Genomic DNA, 24,244 nt, shown 5'->3' with positions numbered 1-24,244 from the left:
CCCAGTCACTTGGTATCACCCCCAATGGAGGAAGGAGTCAGACAGCAGACTTCTCAATCCTGTAGGAGTTCACAGTCAGATAACACGGAAAAGGAGGAGGTGTGGACAGCGTGCAAACCGGGCAGCACGGCAACGCCTACTACATCCCCCAAACAAGCCAGGCTTCTCTGCCAGACTCTGACTCTATGCTACCCACCAAGATTCCAGCCCCTCCTCCCCAGCCTGGCTTTCCACTTCAGCCCAGCCAAGTGTCACAGCCTCGTCATAGGCTTTCTCTGAACTCAGTCATCTGGCCCTTCACTGACAAGAGCGTGTGAGTGACTGTTATGTACCAGGAAACACTGCTGTGTCTAAGGGACAAACCTCTATTGAGTTCATGCTTTTGAAGACATGCAAGGAGGATTTCTATGATATTCATGTGTTTATGGTTAATATATAATATTATATATTAAGATATATAATATTATTGCATTCAGAAGTGAAACAACCACACATGTATGCTGCCCTTTAGTTCTGCTCTGATCTGTTTTTAAAAATGAAATCCTTAACTGGAGAGATGGCTCAGTGGTTAAGAGCACTGACTGCTCTTACAGAGGACCCAGGTTCAAATCCCAGCATCCAGCTGGTGTCTCATAACCATCTGTAACTACAGTACTGCGAGATGATGCCCTCCTCTGGCCTCTGTGGTTACTGCATTGTGAGAATGACACACAAATAATAATAATAATAAAATACAGGTTTAATGACTGGGCGTGGTGGTGCACGCCTTTAATCCCAGCACTCAGGAGTCGGAGGTGGGAGGATCTCTGTAGCTCGAGGTCAGCCTAGTCTACTTGGGACAGCCAGGACTGCACAGAGAGACCCTGCCTCATAAAACAAAAGTAAGCAAGTAAGCAAGCAAGCAAACAAACAAACAAAAACGAAAAAATCTATAGGTTTGTTCTGTTACTGGTAGTAAATTTAATAACCTTGATCCTTGTCTTGAAAGACTCCAAATGCATTTGTAAGCCCCCTCAACCCTAAGACATTTTTCCAAAACCTTATACTCACTCTCTCTTGGAAACGGGACAGTTGTCCCCCCGTCCCATGCTGGACTGCTCATCCTCCTGTGTCCTTGAGAATAATCTTCGAACATAACTCCATTCTGTGAATTGAGGCAAAGACAACCCACAGATGTTGACTCAGTTCCTGATGTTTGATTTGGTCACTAGAACAAGGCCAGGAAGGCCACAGATGCTCCCCTTATCTCACCTGACCACGCAGCTATTCTCCTGCCCTGGAATAGACCAATCACTGCTAGTGACCCTTGAATAGGCCAATCCAATAAGCTGGAGAACAACCTACAGGGTCCCCCCTTGTGTCTGTGGCTTTTTGCATTAAAAGATGGACAGTACCAGCTATCAGATGTTCTTCATATCCCGAACATGAAGGGCCCTGTCATGACAGAATAAAAATCCTCTTGCTTTTGCATCAATTGTGGTTATGAGAGTGGTGTCTGGAGCAACTCCTTCCTGATGTTTGGACTTCTAGTCCAACAGTCTAAGGTTGTATCTGTCAGAGAGAGAGTGCTACATGCTGGGTAAGGACTGTCCCCTGTGGCACAATGCTGAGAATAAAATTCTTGCTTCTAGACAACTTTTGATGTTAGCACCTACTGAGTCAGTTACTATGGCGGTGCGGCAAAAATAGTTTTCTCAATTCTGTCATTCTCCCACACTTAACTAGGCAGTGGATTTCTTTACAGAAGAGCCTGTCTTGTACTCCCTACAGTATCCACACGCTCTTGGTTCTATTTACTCTGCTAAGATCTGTTACTGTATTTTGAAAGTAACACTGTTTGCTATTGAGGTAGAGTTTGCACAACATTGAAATAAACACAGTAAGTGTAGAATTTGATTAATTATAGAGAGAGTATTAGATCCTTGGAGCTAGAGTTGTGGAGGGCTGTGGGCTGCCAGGTGGGTGCTAAGCATTGAACCTGCCTGGGTCCTTTGCAAGAATAAGCACTCTTAACTGCTGAGCCATCTCTCCAGCCCATGTTTTATTCTCCTTAACAGCAAAACCCACTGTTTCCTCAGTGGTCTTCAGGTCCTTCTTTTTAAAAATCCCACTACAAGAGTATTGCAGCTGACACTTGGACACGTGTTCTTGCCCATTTAAGTGAGCCTTTTAACTTTCACTCTAGAAGGGGTGGGTTTTATTTTTTGACCTAAGACTTTGTGCATATTTTCATTTTTGTTGGTTTTGTCACATCCCCACCCTCCCACAAAGCTGGACTTCTTCATTTCGAGATTGCTGGTTGGTTCATCCTCGTCAGGACTGGATTTTGCCCGCCCGTGTGTACGTGATGGCGTGGAGTTTGAATTTGGACTCAACCCCTGTGCAAAGCGAATCATAGTCTCTCCTTTCCGTTCCCGGTTTCCCAGCTTTGATTTGCACAGAAGTGAAGTCTCTCCTCAAAGGAGAAGTCCAAGGAGGGTGTTCTGTTCTCTGGCATTCTGTGCCCCTTTCGTCACCACGGCCAGCATTAGGCAGAGGGCGATCTTACTGCCATCATTCTGTATCACCTGGGAAATAAATGCAGGGAGGAAAGACCAAGCTGAAGGCTTCTGGTCCTTTTGGGACTCTTTCCATGTCAAAGTTTACAGTTTGCACTGTGCAGCTGTACCCTTCAATGACGGTCAGAACTGACTTTAGTGTGAGCCATGATGATTGCACACCTGGGGTAGCGGGCTTAGCATTCTACACGCGTGCTCTCTGATAGGCGAGCTAGTATTCACAGCTTTTTTGACTTTTGTCCTAAACATCAAGTCTTGGACTAACCGCCTGTGTGGATGCCTGACAATTTTGTTTTCCTCCCAGGTGTCTGAATGGAGGCAGCTCTTTGCAAGTTTTCTCTTTTCTTCCTAGGTGTTTGAAGCTGTGATTTCATGGATCAATTATGAGAAGGAGACCCGCTTAGACCACATGGCAAAGCTGATGGAGCATGTCCGGCTCCCTCTCTTACCTAGGGATTACCTAGTTCAGGTCAGTGTCTGAGTGGTCAGTGTTGGAGGAGAGTGGAGGGAATGCTGGTTGTGTGGCGTGCCTGCGGATTACCTAGTTCAGGTCAGTGTCTGAGTGGTCAGTGTTGGAGGAGAGTGGAGGGAACACTGGTTGTGTGGCGTGCCTGCGGCGTGTCCTGAGTCTCTGTGTGGATGGAGGGCGGCAACCCCCTGGGCTAAGTGTGGAGAGCTGTTGTAAGACTAAGCAACTGTGAGGGTCCGGGCAGGCGGTCAGCACGGAGCCTGTAACATCCTCCGTATGGGCTGGTTCTCTCTCGGGAGAACAGAGAAAGGAGCATCATTTCATGATGCCCCGCATTCTGCCTCTGCTGTGCTCTTAGGCAATCTGAGGACTAGGGCAGGACTGTGAAAACTGGCTCTTCATAGATGCACAGAGTTCTGTTTCCTCCAAAAGAAGGACTGTGAAAACTGGCTCTTCATAGATGCACAGAGTTCTGTTTCCTCCAAAAGAAGAAGAATAATTAAGCAATCTCAGATGCGCTTGAGTGTTCTCATTTAGTCCGTGTAGCAACCCTTTGAGTCAGTGGTTACAGGCCTCTTGGTTATGCCCTGCCCTTTTATTTCCTTTCAATTTTGGGCCTTGAAACTTGGAGACTGAGATGGATCTGGGGTCTCTGGCACCAGGGAGTCAGGATGGAGATTCACGTCCACACGGCTCTGAAGTACACACTTCCATGAGCTTCACCTTTGATAGCCTCTGTCGCGTTTGCACACAGGGTGACTTATTTTGTACATGGTGTTAGATTCTCTTGCAAACCTTCCGAATGTGACTCTAAGGCTGTCGAGGCAGTAGGCCAGCCCTCAGCGGTTCCCGAGGAGCGCTTGCTCGTATACAAGGGTGTGAGAGAAGACTGAGTGGGCCAGCAGCACCACCCTGCCGGCGTCACTCCCGGCCACCCTTAATGGCTAGAACCTCAGTCTCTGGTCAAAATAACAGCTGCCCTGATAGGATGGTTTGGGGACAAAAAGAGATGGTCCACGTAAGACCGTTACAGTGCTCGGTGACTACTAGCTGATAACCGATGTCTGGGGCTACAGGGACGGTTTATTCCAGGGGTACTTGTGCAGGGCTGTGCACACGTCCCTGTTGTTCAGGCCTGAGGGGTCAGTGAAATGCTCTCTCTGTGTGACATCTTTGCAGGTACTTAGAAGTGTGCTGGAAGCCCCTACAGTGCTGCCACCTAGTGGCCGCACGCCACCCCCAGTTGGCCCGAGTTATCAATGTTACTGTCAACCTCACACTGTCCCCTGGAAACTACCTGGGGGGAGTGGCCTCCAGCACAGACTCGGTTTCCACAGAGAGCTAAGGAAGCTGCCGAGGCCCCACATCAGAACCTTACCAAAGACACCGTCCTTTTCCGGTTAGCACAGAAGGTCGGGTTTGTTATAGAAAGGGAGAGGCAATGGCCTGAGAAAGGTTATGTGGACCACTACCTGCCCACCCCTTTAAAGGGGACTTTTATCCGCCCTCATGAGGTGAGCTTTAGGAAAGGATGCTTCACTAACATTATTTGACCCTGAAACTTAAAAGTAGTTTAACCTGATGGTGGGTCAGGAGGAGGCGGGGAAAGAGGTCAGCCCAGCACTCAACAGTGAGCTGCCTTCAGGCTTCTCGGTTACAGTTACTCAGCTTCTCCCAGGCATTTCAGAGCAGCCTTCAAATGGATACTCTGCTGTTCGGTGACAAAATACACAGCATAAGCTTCACAACTTCATCATTCTTATCAAAAATTCTGTTTCATGTGTATGAATGTTTTTGCCTGCATGTGTGTTTGTGTACCATGTGTGTCTGGTGCTCGTGGAGGCCAGAAGAGGTCAATGAATTCCCTGGGGTTATGGACAGCTGTGAGCCACCTTGTGGGTACTAAGAATGGAACCCAGGTCCTCTGGGAGAGCAGCCAGTGCTCTAACCGCTGAGCCACCTCTCCAGCCCCCATTCTAATCGTTGTTAAGTGTGCAGCTCTGTGGCATTGGTGACCTCTGTACACCATCACCATGTGTGTCTAAAGCCTACTTCTCACCCTGTCCTGTAGCTGAACATGAATGCCAGCTCCCCGGGGTGGGGGGGGGTTCTATCTCAAGCCAAAGCAGCTCTTTGGGACCAGCTGCCTGAGCATTGGTGCCCTCGACTACTTTCTTTAGTCCTAACCCTTTATGGTTTATCCCAGCCCAGTTCTGCCCCCTACTGGGAAGGAGAAGTAACCCAGGTTACGTCTGGGAAAAAGAGGTCTCTGGAGGCGTGGGCCTTGTTTCTTCAATCCGCTTTTCCTGCCAGCTCCAAAGCTGCCAGAAGATGATGGCCCTGGCCATACGTCCACTCATCACTGCTGATGGGGCCAGGCAGGCTTGGCCAGGCCTTCTTTGTACATGGCTGGCTTGAGGGCTAAGTGAATCCACTTCCTCCATTTGAGCTGCTCAGGTTAGGAACCTTGTCGTGTTCATCCGTGTCTTCCTTGGGGCTAGCTCCTCAAATAGAAGCTATTGAGTCTGCACCCATGACATGCACGTTTTGTAGATGAGGAAACCGAGGATCAGGAATTCTATGTGGCAGAACAGAGATTAGAGGTGGGACTCTGAGGGCCTTTCTTGGCGTCTGGGGTAGTGTGGTAGAGAAAGGAATGAGTGAGTGTTGGGAATGACCCAGCCTGGGGAGAGGCTAGGGACACGTGGTCCCACTATGCTGGAGGGTCACCTGTGGACTCTTATCCCCAGACAGTCGAGGAGGAGGCTCTGATAAAGAATAATAATACCTGTAAGGATTTCCTCATCGAAGCCATGAAGTACCATCTACTACCCCTTGACCAAAGGCTCTTGATCAAGAACCCCAGGACCAAGCCCCGGACCCCAGTCAGCCTGCCCAAGGTAAGCCCCGGCCCAGCCTCTGCCGATACTCAGGACTGTCCAGGGGGAGAGGCCTTCCACGGTCTCTGCAGTTCTTTCTGGCTCAGGATTGCATTTGTGGCCCATGGGATGGAGTCTGTTGGCTCCTCTTGAATTCGCTGGTACTTCTCTCTGCTTTGCTTAGGAACTTGCTTTGCTTAGAGTCCCAAGGTGGCCACTGTGGTATCAGGAGATCTGAGAATAAGGTGGACACCCCCCCCCCCATTCCATGTCACGCTGTGTGTGCTGCTCCAAGAGAAGCAGAGGATCGGGCGTGCTGCGCTGTGGGAGTCAGAGGATCGGGCGTGCTGCGCTGTGGGAGTCAGGGCATCCCCAGTCCGATGCCTTTCCTCATTCCCGGAACCCATATGAAGGGCAGCTAGGACCGACAGACAGTGGAGCAGGGCAGGAAGCTGGGGAACTGAGAACCTGTGGACAGGAAGGTGCTAGGGGATCCTGTGGTTCAGAGTAGTCAGTGGGGTGCTGAGTGCTTGGTGCTCTCTCTGTCTTGTCTGCATGTTTCTCATCTGTGGGATGAGGGAGGTGGCCCAGGTGGTCCCTAGAGTCCCCAGGCTTGGCAGTAATCTTCCCACCAACCATGGTAACATATTGATGGGGTGGAGTGGGTGGGGGAGTGGGGGTGGGGTGGGGGATGGTCTCAGTCACCCAGCAGGGGAGGGAGGCAGGAATGAATCACTTTAGCCACAGACTACACAGCAGGGTGTTACAAGGAAAAGTGTTTAGACTCCTACTGTGCCATGGTCCTCCTCCTCCTCTTCTCAGCTAACTCCTGCCTCTCCTTCTTGCCTGCTGCTAACACTGACCCAGCTAGCTGCTAATATTGCCCAACACTAACTACTTGGCTTCTCTGAGATTGGCAGCCCCCACCATCCCACCACAGCCCCTATCCCTCTGGACCATGAAGGATATGGTAGATACAGTGTGTTCATATGTCACAAACATGTCAACTGGTACAAAGCAGCTCAGTCTTTATGAAGTTCTTGTCTTAGTCAAGGTTACCATGGTTGTGATGAAACGCCATGACCAACTCCAGCGTGGGGAGGAGGAGGTTTGTGTGACTTCCACTTCCACAGCACTGTTCACTGAAGGGAGTTAGGACAGGGACTCACACAGGACAGGGACTGGGAGGTGGGAGCTGATGCAGAAGCCATGGAGGGGAGCTGCTTACAGGCTTGCTCCTCATGGCTTGCTCAGCCTGCTTCCTATAGCACCCAGGACCCAGGGCCACTGGTCCAGGGGTGACATCACCCACAATGGGCTGGGTTCTCCTCCTCCAATCACTAATTCAGGGAATGTCCTACAGGCTTGCCTACAGTCCAGTCTTATAGAGGCATTTTCTCAACTGAGGTTCCTTCCTCTCAGATGACTTCAACTGTGCCAAGGTGTCATGGGTGTATTTTATGTAAAAGTCTCCACAACCCTGAACACTGGTCCCTACAGAGCCTGAGTCCTACAGAGGAAACTGAGGCTCACAGAAGTTGGATGACTTGTCCAAGTGTCAGCCCAGCCAGTGTGGTAGCCCCCTGTTGGAGCTGGGCCGTGCTCCCCCACATCCGCTCTCTGAACCACACCTACTCCTGTGCAGACCTGAGCGTGTGCTTGCTGGCTGCTCCTGCCGCCCCATGTCCACTTAGAAGGTGCAAGAACAGGCTTAGAGACTTGGTCTCTCTGGCCATCTGCCTCACTGTCCCTCAATGTCTTTTGTTTTGTTGAAACATTAAACTGAAACTTATTTTATTATATCCGATTATTCGTTCTCTTCAACCCTCCCCCACCTCTCTGTGTCTGTGTGTGCATGCGTGTGTGTGTGTGTGTGTGTGTGTGTGTGTATGTGTGTACATCTGGTGGGAGTCCATTCTCCCTTCTACAATGTGGGACCCTGGGGTTGAACTTCTGTTGTTAAAGTTGGTGGCAAGCACTTTGACCCACTGAGCCATCTTGCTGGCCCATCCTGTATTTTTTAAATGGAGAAATGTATATTTCCTGAATTACACAAATAAAAATTTACTGCAGATTAGTAAAAATACACACAACTTAGGAGGAGTGTGGAAGTCACCTGGATTTCCTCCACTGCGGCCACTGCTCTGCTGAGTTTCTTTTTTCCAGAAATATTTCTGATCATTTATTCATGAATAACTGAAAATATACATTTTTATGTCTGTGGGATCTTCCGTATGGACTGAACTATGTTTCTCTGCCTCCCCCCACCCACTAAACGCCACAAACTGCGTCTCCTCCGGCATGGCATTTGAACTGTAATGGGTACATGTGCTTTGTTGTATGTCTGTACCACGTGTACCTCACAACTCTCTACTGATAGTCTTTGAAGCAATTTCTGTTTTTGTATTGCAAACGTATCTGTGTTAAATATTTCTTTATTAAATGACGTATTTTTGTTTGTGTCTCTTTGATCTTGAGTGATATTAATCTCGGTTTTGTGTCATTATTTGTATTTCTTTTGGGGGGAACTCTCTGTTTGTGTCCTTTGTCCCTGTCTCTAACAGATTGCTTATTTTTACTGGTAGATCTTAAGGGCCTTTTCTATATTAAAGGCACCAGGGCTTGGTATGTGCATAGTTTCTTAGTTGGAAGTTTTAAGCTATTTATGGTTTTTCTCCCAGCCCATGCTTGTCTTTCTGTTTTCTGGGTGGTATCTTTGGAAGAGTAGAATTCATAAAAATTAGCTATTTCAGTTGACAAGAAAAATTGTATATGTTTATCATACACATTGTGATTTAAAATATTTTGAAGTATGTATACGTTATAGAATGGCAAAACTGAGCAAACCAACATGTATTATAACCATATATGCTTATTTTTTGGGGGGGGGCGAGAACATTTAAATTTTACCCTTACTGATTTTCAACAATGTAACATTTTATTAACTGTGGGCACCATGCTGTAGAACAGAGCTCTGGAATTAGCCTTTCTACATGTAACAGAAGCGTTGTACCCTTTAATTAACAGCTCCCTAGCCACCTTCCCTCCCCCTCTGCCTGTTGTAATGGCTGTAACTCTGTCTCTGAGTTTGTCTGTTTTGGACTCTGCATGCAGGTGAGAGCTGTCCTTCTGTCTGTCCTTCTGTGCCTGGGTTATGCTAGTGCTAGGCCCTCCGACTTCAAACATGTTGCAAATGATGAGAATTCTATCCCGCACATTGTGTCCCTCTTTCTGTTTGTCTCATGAGGACAGGCTGAGGTCATCGCTTAGCCACCCCGGACAAGGCTGTAGTCCTCATCACAGTGACAGTGTCTTCTTGACAAGTTGGTTTCACGCTTCTTGGATATATATGAGGCAGTGCGATTGCTGGATCATATGTCAGAGCTATTTTTAACTTTCTGTGGGGCCTCCACACTGTCTCCCAAAGTGTGCTCTGAATAGCAGGTGCCGACTGTTTCAAATTCTTTCCGTGGTGGTTTATTTTGAGTTTAAGCTGAAAACAAACAACCTTCCCCAAACTTACACTTTTTTTCCCCTGTAAGTTGGAACCTATACGTTTAAATCTATGGCTCTTTCTTGGAGGATCAAAAAAATATATTATATGAAGTAATGATCAGGTTTCATTTATTCTGATAAGAATATGTTCATGCCACAGGTTGGGAGGACCCTCCCCCCTCAGTCCTTGCCCCTTTAGCTGTACACCTGGCCTGTTTCTGGGTTTATACTCTGCATCTTGCATGCTCTTTGTGAGTCACGTGACCTCACTTGTGGACTGTAAGTCCTTAGGTCCGACTGATGCCTCAGTTTTGTTCTTGGGTGTGGTGTCCGCAAATTTCAGAGTCGGCACCTTTTCACCGGGGTTGGAGTCCATCTCTAGGTCGATGCAGGAATTGTCTGGCAGTCTGCCACACGTCTGTCCCTGTTTATTTGGCTGAGTGACTTCTCTCAGAGATGTTTTCTCTTGTCCACACATGGCTTTTGCCTGCTTGTGGTCAGTTTTATTTATGGGTATTTGTTCTCTTTCTTTAGGCAGTACTGGGAGTAGCCTAGGGCCTCGCACAAGCAGTGTGCTTAGGAGACTTAGTGCTGATCCTTCATACCACAATGTCTTCCTTCTGAAATCTGACTTTTGTTAGTTTATCACTCATGTGTGGAAACACAGTTGATGGGGAAGGATATTTCATGGCTGTGTTGGTGATGTGAACGTTTGTCTGGAAAGAACAGGGATACTGGTTTTGGGAGCATGTGTGCACCCAAAGTTGAGGCTTTGCCAACTATTTAGGGTTCCCTTCTGCAGTGTGCACTCTGCTCTAAGCTGTCTGTTTGGTGCAGCAGGCATTATCTGCTGGTGTCCTGGGCACACGGCCCAGATCCTGGCACAGGGTGGCCGATAGCAAAGGTTCTTGTGAATGATAGACATTGTTTTAAAAAAGCAGTCACGGTATGGGATTTAGCACTGACCACTTTTTCCGCCTCTCATTTGTTCCCACTGCCTTCAGTGCCCATGCATGTGTTTTTGCACAGGTGCAGTAAGAATGTGCACCCCACGTTGCAGAATATTCAGCACAGCCCACAAAACCGTCCAACCCTGAGTGAACCTAGCCACCATTCCTAGGAGACTAGAAGACACTTAAATGAAGTAAACAGATCTCAGACTCCAGTCTGCTCTCGGCTGTCAGCTGTCATGTGGAAATCAATTCATTCAGTGTTCTTCCACAATGGCCCAGCAGGGGGTGGGTTGCAGATGTGCACAGTCTCGTGGCTGTCCACTCTTCAAGAGACTCCCAGGTAAAGGGAGGAGAGACAAACGTGCAGGACAATTATGCTATCCAAGTGCCATAATAAAGGAATGCCCAAGATGCTCTAGTACCATGGAGTAGAATAAGTGGAATTTCTTTATTTCTGGGCTGGTACCCAGGCTGAGTGTTCAGAGTTAATGCGGACTGTCTGTGGAGCTCATGTCTGAACACTGGCCCCCATTCTCTGATGGCAGCTCAGGGTGATGGGTACTTTATATCTTACTTCTTTCTGGGTCATTCATTGTCCTGGTCGCACAAAATGTCCATGATGACACAGAACATTGCTTGCATGGCAGTTGCTAGGCAGCCTCTCCGTGCTTTATGCTAAGCTCTCATTCTCTTATTTGGTCTTTGTAATGGGTCTGGATGCTGGTGGAGAGCACTGAGATTCTGTAGGGTTGAGTGACTCTCCCTGGCAGCGTGAGGGATGACAGCCCTCCAGGGGCTCTCAGTTACCCGAGCAAAGGTGCCGAGTGCTGGGCTAGGTGCTCCATGCTGGGCTAGGTGCTCCGTGCTGGGCTAGGTGCTCCGGTTTCTGCACAGAGAGTTTTCACAGTCGTAATCCATCCATTTTGAAGATAGGGAAAGCTGACTCTTCGGATACGTCGCCGACTCCCCATGGATCTGTTCCCGAATTCCTTGCTGCCTCAACACAGCAAATATCGACTGTCTTTCAGCTTCTGTGGGCAGGTGTTCCAGGGGGGCTTAGTTGGAATGTGCAGGTTCTGGTCTCTCGTAGAGCCAAATCGGAGGTCATGGTGACAGCCATCCAAAGGCTCGTCTGGGGAAGACCTCACTCACACAGCCGCTGGCCGACTTGGTTTCTTGCCTCATGGGCCTCGGTGCAAGGTAGCTGGCTTCTCCAGTGGGGGGCTCTACCACATGGAAGTGAGGGGGTATACTTCAGACAGAGGCCTTGGCTTGCTGCCTCCCGTGGCACTTGCTACTTTGTTTGATAGACATAAATCCCTAAGATAGCACACACACAAGGAGCAGGGGACTTGCAGAAGGGCCAGAAGATGTCTGCCCTTTTGTGAACTACAACCAGTGGATGGTTGGGCTGAGATTTAAACCGAGGGCGAGCAGCTCCAAACTGCTCTCTGGCATGGCCCCTACACTCTTTTAGTCCTCTGTGGGCAGACTCCTGAATTCTGCCCTCTGGGAAGTCTCTCTGAGATGGCAAGAGAATTTGCGAATGGCTGAGGAAGCAGAGGAGGAGATCCTTGGGCTACTCGGGGTTCCTCCGAGGCAGTTCGGCTTGGGCTGTCAGAGTTTCAGCTCAGACAGGCTTCTGATATACAAACTTGGAGAAAAGGAGCGATGGAGAGGGATTCGCACTCTCCCTGGCACTTCCCAGCGACGGCTCTGAATGCACTTCCCAGCGACAGCTCCTGTCCCCGAAAGGACTAGATCTCCTGGAGATAGTGCAGCAGGTGACAGGAGAGTGTTCCTGAGCTGGGGACAGGCAATCATCCTGACACCCTCCAGCAGGAAGAGCGAATGGCATGTTCTTGGCTCCCATACCTTTGGCGCCCAGCACACTCCTGAGGCTGGGTTGCTATGGACAACCAGAGGCTGTCTCTCAGTCTTAGAGCCTGCCTGCATTGCCCAACTCCACAGATGGCAGCAGAAAAAAAAAATCAGCCTCTAGGAGGGTGCAAAGGAGACCTTTGGAAATGTGCTGAGCATGAGACTTTGCTGTGACTCCCGGAGACGCCTCTGTCCCTCCCTTTAGAAGTGTCACAGAAGCCAGCGGGATGGACGAGGGCAGCCTGCTCCTGAGTTGAACTGTTCTGCTTTCAGATAAAAGCTGTTAGGAGCAGAGGCTGCCAGCAGGTGGCTAGGGTGACCTCACACCTGGCCCACGTCCCTCGACTGGCACTGCCTTCTTCTACCTTATTCCATGCCCCATCGAACACCCTGGGGTTCTGAGAACCCTCACCATTCGACCCCTGGAGTCCATATACCTTCCTCTCTTACTCAAGGCTCGTATGTATTTCTTCTCTACATTTTCAGTTGTCTCTACGTTTTAGCAAAGTCTCCAGGCGTCAATAATGAAACACAGTGTTTGCCTAGCAACGCTGCTGGCTGTTCCCTAAGCCTTGTAAGATGTACATGACATCCTCAGGCCTACAGACACTGTGAGAGAAACAGCCCAGTTTTCAGATAATGGCGGAAAGTCTTGCCTGTGGTCCACAGCTGACTAGTGATGGGCTCATAGCTGAGCCGAGATGTGTCTGACCCCAACACACACTGGCTCTCCAATCTTTTTTCTTTAAATATTTATTTATTTATTATGTAGACAATATTCTGTCTGTGTGTCTGCCTGCAGGCCAGAAGAGGGCATCAGACCCCATTAAAGATGGTTGTGAGCCACCATGTGGTTTCTGGGAATTGAACTCAGGACCTTTGGAAGAGCAGGCAATGCTCTTAACCACTGAGCCATCTTTCCAGCCCCCACTCTCCAATCTTTTACTCTGTCTCTCTGGGCCTCGCTCTCACGCTGTCCGCCTGTCAGACCCCTATTGCTTCTGCATCTTGCCGTCAGCTCTTGCCGGGGCACCTGTTGCTTAGGAACCTGCATGGACCAGCCTTCTACTCTACTGGACACACTTCCTTCGGATGAATTGTTTGGTGTTAGCCCTGCGGCCCCACGCACCAGGGTAAGAGAGACTTTGCTTCCTGCCCTGGCCCGAGGGACCGACTGGCTGGGCCTGCCTTCCGCCCAGCTCACCTGTCATGGAAGAGAGTTTGACACACTCTACTCTTACCCCATGAAGAAAGTGTGCACAGCCCAGGTAGTTCCTCTGACCTGAGTGGACATTCCCCGTGGCCAGGGTTAGAGTCTTGATCCGTACATGGGCCGGAAAGCTTGGTCCTGTTTGCCAGTTGCTCCAGTGTGTTCATTCCTGTTGTGATTCTCCTGGAAGCAGGATGGTGGGGGTGAACAAGCATCGCATGGATTTTAAAACTCATTATGTTGGCAGTTCACTTCTAAGAAACCAGGCTAAGAAACTGCACTAAAATAAATGACCCTTTGACCTTCCATAGTGGTAGTGTTCTCCTTGGGAGGTGCCTAATAACCATCCCTGCCATGGTGGAATTCAGCTTGCCCATGTTCAATCAACCAGAAATCTCCAGTAAGCAGAACTGTACCTTCACCATAGTGACAACTGACACCTGGGATCAGGACCCTCGGGCACCTGCAAGACTTTCAAGTACATCGCAGTTTTTAGGATTGCACACTGGTCAGCGAGCATTATTGTTAGCCTAGAACCTGCACTTCAACTCCTTACGAGTCCTGCATCCCCATCCTTCCCCAGGCTCATCCTGTGGACAGAATGAGATGGCATGTGGCTACAGTTTCACAAGGCTGAGGCAGGAGGATTGCTTGAGTCTAAGAGTTTGGGGCTAACCTAGACGACAGTTAGCTACTTAAGGCACGTTTTAGGGAGGTTCATGGGCACATAGTCTTTAGAGTCGCCCTGGAGGAGGGAGTTGACCTTGTCCGGAGTTTGCCAAGGAGCTGAATTCATGAACATTAACATCCCCTACCTACTCTGCAACCCCATGGACCTGCCCATGGCTGCCATTTAAACAAGATGTGGTGGTAAGAGATGTACAATCTAACTTTTCTCTGCAAAGGGTGCTGCTGTCTCCAAACTGAGGACTCTAAACTGAGGCTTGCAGGAGAGGGGTATGAAGACTTGATCTGGGAGTTCAGCAGTAAGGTCTGTGTGCCCTGGTCTGGGAGTTCAGCAGTGAGGCCTGTGTGTCCTGGTCTGGGAGCACCACAGTGAGGCCTGTGTGCCCTGGTCTGGGAGTTCAGCAGTGAGGCCTGTGTGTCCTGGTCTGGTAGCACCACAGTGAGGCCTGTGTGCCCTGGTCTGGGAGTTCAGCAGTAAGGCCTGTGTGCCCTGGTCTGGGAGTTCAGCAGTGAGGCCTGTGTGTCTTGGTCTGGGAGTTCAGCAGTGAGGCCTGTGTGCCCTAGTCTGGGAGTTCAGCAGTGAGGCCTGTGTGCCCTGGTCTGGGAGTTCAGCAGTGAGGCCTGTGTGTCCTGGTCTGGGAGCACCACAGTGAGGCCTGTGTGTCTTGGTCTGGGAGTTCAGCAGTGAGGCCTGTGTGCCCTGGTCTGGGAGTTCAGCAGTGAGGCCTGTGTGTCTTGGTCTGGGAGTTCAGCAGTAAGGCCTGTGTGTCCTGGTCTGGGAGCACCACAGTGAGGCCTGTGTGTCCTGGTCTAGGAGCACGGCAGTGAGGCCTGTGCGTCCTGGTTTGGGAGCACCGCAGTGAGGCCTGTGTCCTGGTCTGGGAGCACCACAGTGAGGCCTGTGTGTCCTGGTCTGGGAGCACCACAGTGAGGCCTGTGTGTCCTTGTCTGGGAGCACCACAGTGAGGCCTGTGTCCTGGTCTGGGAGCACCACAGTGAGGCCAGGCCTGTGTCTCTTGGTTTGCTTTGGAAGGGATTAGAGGTCAATGACTCCTGAGCTTTGAAGAGTTTGTGACCTGTATTTGGGTCACAGACCCTGTAAACCAATTCTAATGAGCAGTGACCAATGACACGGGCAGCAGGGAATCAGTGTCACGCCTGACAGTGTGTAATGGTTGTTGTCTGGGTGTTTCCTGTCTCTGAGGTTTGCACTCCTGTCAATGCACATGGCCACATAGACGACCCCAGCTCTCTTCAGTAACACGCCGTGAGGAAGTAGAAAGCGTGGCAGACATTGTTAACGGCGTGCCATTAAGAAATTCCCGCAGGCCAGGGGTCAAAACCATGCTTCTCACTGCCTGAGTTCTATAGAGCAGAGCCTTGGCATCTCCTGGGCCATTTTGCAAACAGATCCTCAGACAAATCCTGGACTTGCTAAACTGGAAACAGGGTGGGGCCCCGCAGTTTGTGTGAGGACGGGCAGGTGGACAAGACAGGCTTCAGGCTGTGCTCAACCCCGTGGCATACGTTGGCTAGCGGAGACTTCCACTCGTCCCCACCTCTTAAGAAGGGTGTGGAAATGCCAGGAAGGGGTACTATCATGGTGGGGGCAGTGTGAGTTTACCCAAGTTTATCAAAATATCAAGGCTATTGTTATCTTTGCCATTTTGATTCTTATTTATTTAATAGCATGAATAATGGCTTGAGAGTGTGGATGCCGCGAGTCAGTACAGCTCATTAGGTCGGTGAGAACGTGGTTTCCTTTGGTTTGACCACACCCTGCAGCAGAAACACATATGATAAAAAAAGAAACACATATGAATTGCTATTCAAAATATATGCCCAAATGTGTATAACTAGAACAAATATTTCATAAACCAATACCCTGGCTGTGTATTTTCTGTGCTGTTCAATTTGATGTTTTCTGCTCACGACCCACTGAAGTGGTTTCTGTGACTCCCAAATGAAGGGCGGCATGCAGGGGGCAGCGTCGATGCGGAGGAGAAGCCATGGCAGCCTCCCCTCTGGGTCAGGTGGCTGTGGGTTCCCCTGCCTGCTCTGCCTCCCCTTGTACAGTGACCTCTGGCTGTTTATATGTGTTTTCTGAACTTCTTTACATCCCTCATCTGTCAATAATACTGACAAGCAAATGACAACACACTTCGTGTGCCTCGCTGTGTTAGCTATGCCCTTCCCCTTGGAGGGGAAACGAAAGCCCTTTGAGCACTGTCTTGCAGAGCTGTCAGTCACCTATCTCGATAACTGCCACCAAGCAGTGCTTAAAAAATGTTATTTTTTTCTTTACGCAGGTACTGGGTACCCTCTGCAGTCCAGATACTCAGAAAAATTTATGAGTAATATAGTATCCTAAAAATGTACCCAGAATCTGGGCTTCCCACCTCAAATATATTTGTTTGTCTCAATGTAAAACTTGTGCTCCTCTGCCTCCCTCTTGTGCGTACTGAGATTGTATTAGATGCATTCCTTACTGTGGCATTATCCAGAGAGGGCGTGTTTGCAAAGTGCAGGCCTATCTGTGGTGCTTGGCTGTCTTTCCGTGATTATGTAACCGCCCTCAGTGACTAGGGCCGCATCTTTCTGTGTGTAACTCTGCAAACTGGCAGGCAGCGCGTGGATAGGCCACAGATTGGTCACCCACTCCCGTGGGTGCTAGGCGGATCTGGTTAACGTGTGCTTGTCTTTCTGGAGGTCATGATTGTGGTTGGTGGCCAGGCGCCCAAGGCGATCCGCAGCGTGGAGTGCTATGACTTTGAGGAGGGCCGCTGGGACCAGATAGCTGAGCTTCCTTCCAGGAGATGCCGAGCAGGTAAGCGGCCCCAGCCCCCCCACTCCTGGGTTCCAAGCAGCCTCTCCTCAGCTTCTCTCTGACTTGTGTGGCTCCTTCTGCAGAGTCCCTGCCCCTCCCACCCGCAGGCGCACACAGCACATTGTGACTGTTTACTCTGAGGTCAGTTCTTACATGCTTGTGGGTTTAAGCCAATTCATGAGTTTACTCAAACCAGGCAAAGTTAGAGAAACAAATAGGAGAAGAAATCAGTGTCCCATAGTTCCTCGCAGATACCTAGAGCCCGGAGGTGGTCTTCCATCGGGAGTGGGTGGTAAGCACACCTGCTTCCTTGACGTCAGACATCAGCTTGGGCAGGCGGCCCCCTTCCTGACTCTCACACTTTGTTTTCTCCCGTTTCAGGGGTGGTGTTCATGGCTGGCCACGTATATGCTGTGGGCGGCTTTAACGGTTCTCTGCGGGTGCGGACGGTGGATGTATATGACGGCGTGAAGGACCAGTGGACGTCCATTGCCAGCATGCAGGAGCGCAGGAGCACACTGGGTGCAGCGGTGCTCAATGACCTCCTCTATGCAGTGGGAGGCTTTGACGGCAGCACCGGTAGGTCCAGGGAGTGTGGGCGGGTTTGGCTTTGCTGGGTCAGTTCTTGTGCTAGCCTCCGGCATTTGCAGCAATGCCCCAGGCATGAACCCGTTGGAATCAGTGAGCTCTCCTTCACTGTCAGGAAATACTGATGTAATCTTCACAGAAAAGACACCTTGTGACTTACAGCGGAGCAGATTCAAGTCCACAGACCTGTGTGGACCTGTGGTGAGGCCGTTCATCATGGTACAGTGTGGCCTCATGGAACTGCTCACATCCACTAGCCAGGAAGCAACAGGAAGGCCTCAAGCGTCACCACCAGAGGCTAAGGACCCTCTCCCAATGGTCCCCCCACTTCCACAGCACCACTACCCAAGGGCAAGACTTCAGCATAAATGTGGGCCTCTAGGGCCTTCAGGATCCAAACTCTTAACTGCCGTCCTCCAGAAGCAAGCCTTCGTATGGACCGAGTCCATAGCTACTCCGTGATATGGTGGGTTCTGAGGAGGTCCACAGTCAGAAGGGCCCCTTCTCACCTCTCCCATGCCTAGTTGCCTGTTTCCTCAGAGGATCAGACAGAGAAAGGGAGAGTGTCCCATTGGAAGAGCCTCAGGAGTCTAGACTGAGCTCCTTACTGAGCCGTTGAAGAACCTGTGGCTTAAGGGGAATTCACCTGGCTCTGAGCAGGCACAGTTACCGGACTGGCCACTGTTCTTTCTATTGCCCCCCCCAGAGGACACCTCACTCTATTGCCCTCAGAGGACACCTCACTCTATTGCCCCCCAGAGGGCACCTCCCTCCCAGATTTTATCTCCCTTCAAAATTTCAACCCGGGGTCTGGAGAGAGCCCCAGCTGCTCTTCCCTAGGACATGGATTCTTTTCCAAGCATCCATGCGGCAGACAGCTTACAACCATGTATAACCATGCCTCAGTTGCCCTCTTCTGGCCTCCATGGATCCCGCACATATGTGGTGCACAGACAGAAATGGAGGTGAACGCCCATACACATTCAGTCTGAACTGTTAGTGGGTTGTGACTTTGGAGAGACATTGTTATCTGTACTGACGTGGTCAGGCAGATGACCAAAGATGGCAACCCAAATTACCATGATAGTCTTTGGCCCCAGGGAGGGAAAAGGCTCTTCAGTGAGTGTGGTCTAGGATGGGCACTGGGGATTATTTCGGCAGGACTTGCTTATGGTGCTGTGAAGGGGGTTTTGTTGTATCCAGAGAGGAAACACGGAGTCCAGGGGCCACTGTTCCCAACTCGGTTTGACTGCACATGGATATTGGGGCCAAATTCTCTAAGATCCTCTTGGCTTTCCCCATGATAACCTCATAGTGGTTATATCTCCAGCTAGGATATTTGTGTCCTTGGTAGCAAGAAGCAGGAAGGGGTCACCTTGTATCAGAAATGAGAAAACCATCCCAGAAATTCCCACCAGGTTTCTACTTAGGGCTCAATGATGCCTAGCTGCAGGGGATCTCGGGAGGTATGTTTTTAGCCATCCAGTTTGTAAAGTGGGAGAAGACGTGGGAAAAAGGATCTGGACTGGTGCTCATTGAGACATCCTCGGCTATTTACTTGGGATCGAAGGTTCCATTCTGTAATTTTAATGTGTGCATCTATAGTGCACTTCAGATGTACCCCTTGCTGTCACCAGATTCCCGATATGTCATACCTTGGTGGTCAGTGGTCACCTTATATAGCCTGAGGAGTTACCATAGCCACATGATAGGCAGAGGTGTACCAGGCTGAACATCGAGTCTGTAGTCCCGGCTTGGCCCTTTCCTGGTCTCACTGTTCCCCATACAGCAGGGTGAGACCCATGGCTGTAGGAATTTCATGATTCTCTTCTCCCTAGGTCTGGCGTCAGTAGAAGCCTACAGCTACAAGACCAATGAGTGGTTCTTCGTGGCCCCAATGAACACACGGAGGAGCAGTGTGGGAGTGGGTGTTGTGGAGGGTAAGGAGGCAGCAGAGGGTGGGGTGGTGGTTGGTCCTGCCCTAACCTGTGGGCCTTGTCCTGAGTCCAGCATTGTGCTTGAAGCTCCTTCTATTGTGGCTCCGTTATCCAGGTCACTGGTCTGAGTTTGGTCTCACTGTCTCTAGTTAACAGACAAGGAGGGCTGAGACTCAAGAGGGCTAAGAAGGGCTTCAGGAGGTCAGGAGAGAAAGCAGAGAGGTGAGGGAGAGTGACACCTGTCAGTATCTTTGCTAACAGTGGGGGATGGGAAGGAAGTAGGGAGCCCAGAGTCAACATATAAAGTCGGGTGCACATATAAAGCAAGGGTCTGAGTTAGTTATGCTTGTTAATTCCCTGCTCACCTTCATGTGTTGCATGCTAACAGGACAATAGGAAAGGCAGGCTCATTTTCTTCAGGTCTGACACATCTCAGGTCTCATGATAGACTTGGTGTGGGGTGTGGCTCAGGTGTTAGGGAGTGGTGAGACCTGAGACCTGACCAGACAATACTCAGAAATCTATAAAACATCTTTCTCTTCCTTATTCTCCCAAGCCCTTTGGAAGAACATAATTAGGTCTCAACTGGTAAAACAGTCCCGGAGAGGGCCGATGAAGCACTTGTATTATGACAGTTAAACAGCAGAGCAGGCCTCAACCCAGGTCTTCTGACTCCTAATCTAGATCAGGAAACCATCCTCAAATGCTGATGGGTGCACATTTGTGAGCTCAGTACCAATGCAGAGAGTATGAGTTGATTTAAAGTGTTAGAGATGATGGATCAAAGAAGATTTATTAGTCTGCACTGATGTCTGCTCATCCAGATATGCATGGATACTTCATCTGCACCTGTAACATGAGGGCCTGCTTATGGGGTTTCTGTCCTGCTCAGTTCCCACAGCCAGTAAGCCCCAAAGAAAATCACACAGAGATTCTACATTAGATATAAACTGATTGGCCCATTAGCTCAGGCTTCGTATAAGCTCTTATAACGTATACCAGCCCATTATTCTAATATATGTTAGCCACATGGCTCGGTACCTTTCTCAGCAGTGCAGGTCATATCTTGTTTCTTCCGTGATCTGGGCAGCTGTTCTCATTGTCCCACCTCTACTTCCTGTCTGGTTTTCCCACCTGGCTATCAGCCAATCAGCATTTATTTAAAATATAATTGACAGAATACAGACAATTCTCCCGCACCATGCACCCATGAAGACATATACATGTACACCAACACACATATACATGCACACACATACACAGGTACCCATATGTACACATGCATATATGCACACGTGAGCCTAATATGCAGTGAGGTGGTGTCTTAATTTGTTTTCTCTTGCTCTGCTAAAACACTGGCCACAAGCAACTTGGGAAAGGAAGGGTTTATTTGGCTTATAGGTCGCAGTCCACCATCAAGGAAAGCCAAAGCAGGAACCCAAGGCAAGAACTGAAGCTGAGACCGTGGAGGGGTGCTGCTTACTGGCTTGCTCTCCATGGCACACTCAGGCTGCTTTCTTATAAAACCCAGTACCACCTTCCTAGGGATGGCACCACCCATGGTGGGCTGGGCCCTCCTGCCTCAGTTTGCCATCAAGAAAATGATCCCCAGACATGGTATAGGCCAATCTGATGGAGGCAATTCTTCAGCTGAGGGTCCCTCTTTCAAGCTGACAAGAACTGACTAGCATAGACGATGACTGCCTTTTCTCCCCGCACTTCTCAGCCTGTACACTGTTAGTAGTTTGAAATTTTCACTTAAAGATATATCCTCCCAGCATAGCCATCTTGGCAAGGCCAGGATCCTGTCCCTCTCCCAGGATGAGCTGCTTCTCAAGGTCTCATTCTTTTGATGGGAAAGAAACTGATCCGCCATCCAGATCCAAGAGCTTTGTCCAGTCACCTTCTCCTTCCCCTTCTTGTTCTTTAGCCAGGAACATCAAACAATTGACCAGAGGTTAAAAATAGCAGGCCCTAGGGAATGCACTCCAGGAGAGACCTTGGATGGCCCTTGGTTTTAGCTGGGACCAGGTCGAAGTTTAGAGGAGGTGCCTTGAGGGTGGAGATTTAAAATACTGCTGGGGACCAGGGCTTTTGCTGCTGTGCTTGCTTATGGAAGTGCAGTTCAGTAACTTGCCCTGCAGGTGTAGAGAATGTGGAGGAGAAGCTGGAGCGGGCTGTGCCTCACAAGGGTTTGATATTCGGCTTTCTCCTCGTCTTGTTACCTCACTACCAAGATTATGCAGTCTGAGTGACCCCTAAGAATTGCAGGATAATTTACTACTCATTGCCTGGAAGAATCACTCATAAGACAAGGTACAGTGTGGGCTGGAGTGTAGACGGATGTGCTCAACAGAATAGATGGTGTGTTATAGAGATGGGACCACCAGAGCCAGCGCAGTGCCCATGGCCTGCACTCTGGAGAAGTTACTGAGTGTATTTCTTTGTCAGCTTTGACTTTGTGGGGGAGGGGCTGTGGAGGAGATCTTTTTGGAAAACGTCAATTGAAAAGACGCAGAGAGAAAAGATCCTGTGATAGTGGAATTGCTGGATCAATAGCCCTGATGCTATGGCATTGTTTGGACCTGAGAAGCTAACAACACAATCATGGATTTTTGAATCTTAGTTGTACCCACCGTATTAGGGACTGATATATTGACCCCCGAATCCTTGATTGAGTAATTCTGCTAAATAGCTTTGCCCATGTCTGTGTTTATTTACCCTGAAGCTAGTGTCATGGTGTCCTGTAGATCTGATGTCCATAGATGAAGTAGGGCCTCTCTCCCATCTCCTATTGTATCTAAGACTATAAACTTTAAGCCCCATGTGTCTGAATCCTTGTTCTCACACAGGTCAGATTTTCCCCTTTCTGTTTGTACCCCACTTCTATCCTCCAGCCTCAGCTGGGAATGACTCTCCCACAGGAACTTAATGTTATTTTATTTTTATTTAAAAATAGTCGGTAAGGGCTGGAGAGGTGGCTTAGTGGTTAAGAGCACTGACTGATCTTCCAGAGGACCTGCGTTCAGTTCCCAGCACTGACATGACAGCTCATCCCTGCCTGTTCCAGGGTATTTGGCACTCTCACAGAGATGCAAGCAAAGCTTCAATGCACATTAAAAAAAAAAAAAACCAAGTAGTTGATGATGCTTCAGGGTTCTGATATGGCTCTGGGAACAGAGGTGACTGGAGAAAGATCCCCGCTTCCTCACCCGGAGTGCACAGAACCCTTCTTTTGCCTGTGCTACCAGTCAGAGTTTCTGGAGGTGTGACCAGGGCCAGGCTCGAATTCTCACGAAAGAATATTCTCCTATATTCTTCTTGCTTGTCATTGTGAGCCTAGAGCCGGACAGTTGGGTGTGTGATCATGACTGAGAGCCTTATAGCTTCTAGCGCCGCGTGCTTTAGCCTGGTAGTCCAAGCAAGACTACTTTGAACCGCAGTGATGCTGGGTACCTGGGCCCCTTTTTAGAAAGAGCTTCAGCATCGCTTCTGAGTATCTCATGGCTCCAGAGCAGATAGAAGGCAGGAATGCGAGGGGGATACGCCCCGTGTTTGGAGAACAAGCTGGGTCCTCCGAGAACTCTGAATGAGGCAAAGGTACCTCAGTGGGTTAAGCACGGAGCGCCAGCCGAGCCGCGCTGCTCCAAGTCAGTGCCACCGCCACCATCCTCAGTCACTTTGTCTATTCCAGGGAAGCTGTATGCTGTCGGGGGTTACGATGGGGCTTCCAGGCAGTGCCTGAGCACCGTGGAGCAGTACAACCCAGCCACCAATGAGTGGATATATGTGGCAGACATGAGCACCCGACGCAGTGGCGCTGGTACGTGAGGGCCTGGGGGTACGGGAGACCACTGGGGTACATTCAGTGTCTACTTTCCTCATGGCTGGGACTAGACACAAACAACAGAACTTCATCTTATTTTCCCACACCCCTTCTCTTTTCCTTTGGTAACCCCACCCCTACACCTACAGCTGTGCCCACACAGGGATCTGCCTTTCCCAGGGACTCTTTGGTCAGTACAGAAGGGGTGCTGTCTTATATGTCTTTCTATTACTGCTGGTTTTTGTTTGTTTTAGACAACTGTTCTATGGCCCAGGCAGACCTCAAGCTCACCAATAGTCCTGGCCACACCAGGGCATCCCTTCTGTTTGTACATGGACCCTCATCTCTGGAGAGTCCAGGCCTCTGTGAGCCAGGTGCTGTTATGATACAAACATCCCCCCTCTATCCTCTGAAGCTCGCTCTGCAGCCCAGGCTGACCACAAGCTTACAACCTCCTGCTTCAGCCTCCTCGTGCTGGGATGGCAAGGTGCACTCGGCCGAGGCCTTTGTCTTCTTACTCCTTACCTCAGTCCTAAAAGGCCTCCTGATACTGATTCGACCTCAGAGTTGGATCACTTTGTCCAAGTACAGAATCAGAAACTTTCGCTTAGAATTCTCTCTCCAGGGTGAAGCTTTTTAGTCCTCCACCAGTGGGCATCATCCCAGGAGGGAGGGCGGGTGCCCCTGCCCTGATGAGCCCAGCTTGCTGGCCTGAAGCTTGGGAGTTAAAAGCCAGCATCCCAGCGTTTATGGCTGGAGACAAGCCTAGGTCCCTTTCCCTGCTTTCCCTTGCTTTGTTCCTCTCCGACACGGTGAGAAAATGACTCCACAAACGGCTTTCTGTTTCTGCCGTGTGGGGAAGTCCAGGGACTCAGGAGCTGCTGCAACAGCCCCCTCCTCTCTCCTTTGTCTCCTCCACAGTCCCAGAGGCTCA

At 49.8% G+C, this 24,244-nt stretch overlaps 1 protein-coding gene across 3 annotated transcripts in view; it reads left to right on the top strand.

Annotated features, from left to right (window-relative positions):
* Positions 1-24,244, top strand: part of Klhl3 (kelch like family member 3) — a 113,164-nt gene that overhangs the window by 73,828 nt on the left and 15,092 nt on the right. For all 3 annotated transcript variants that reach the window (XM_087896637.1, XM_087896635.1, XM_087896636.1), the window contains 6 exons: positions 2,911-3,027; positions 5,778-5,927; positions 16,842-16,959; positions 17,341-17,538; positions 19,386-19,487; positions 23,179-23,307. In XM_087896637.1, the coding sequence (XP_087752763.1) occupies positions 2,911-3,027; positions 5,778-5,927; positions 16,842-16,959; positions 17,341-17,538; positions 19,386-19,487; positions 23,179-23,307 (814 nt within the window). The remainder of the gene's footprint in view (positions 1-2,910; positions 3,028-5,777; positions 5,928-16,841; positions 16,960-17,340; positions 17,539-19,385; positions 19,488-23,178; positions 23,308-24,244) is intronic.

Source organism: Myodes glareolus, chromosome 14, assembly GCF_982192425.1.
Source record: "Myodes glareolus chromosome 14, mMyoGla1.1, whole genome shotgun sequence".
Classification (NCBI taxonomy): Eukaryota; Metazoa; Chordata; class Mammalia; order Rodentia; family Cricetidae; genus Myodes; species Myodes glareolus.
Note: the sequence above shows the minus strand (reverse complement) of the source record. Positions and strands in the feature narration are given on the sequence as shown.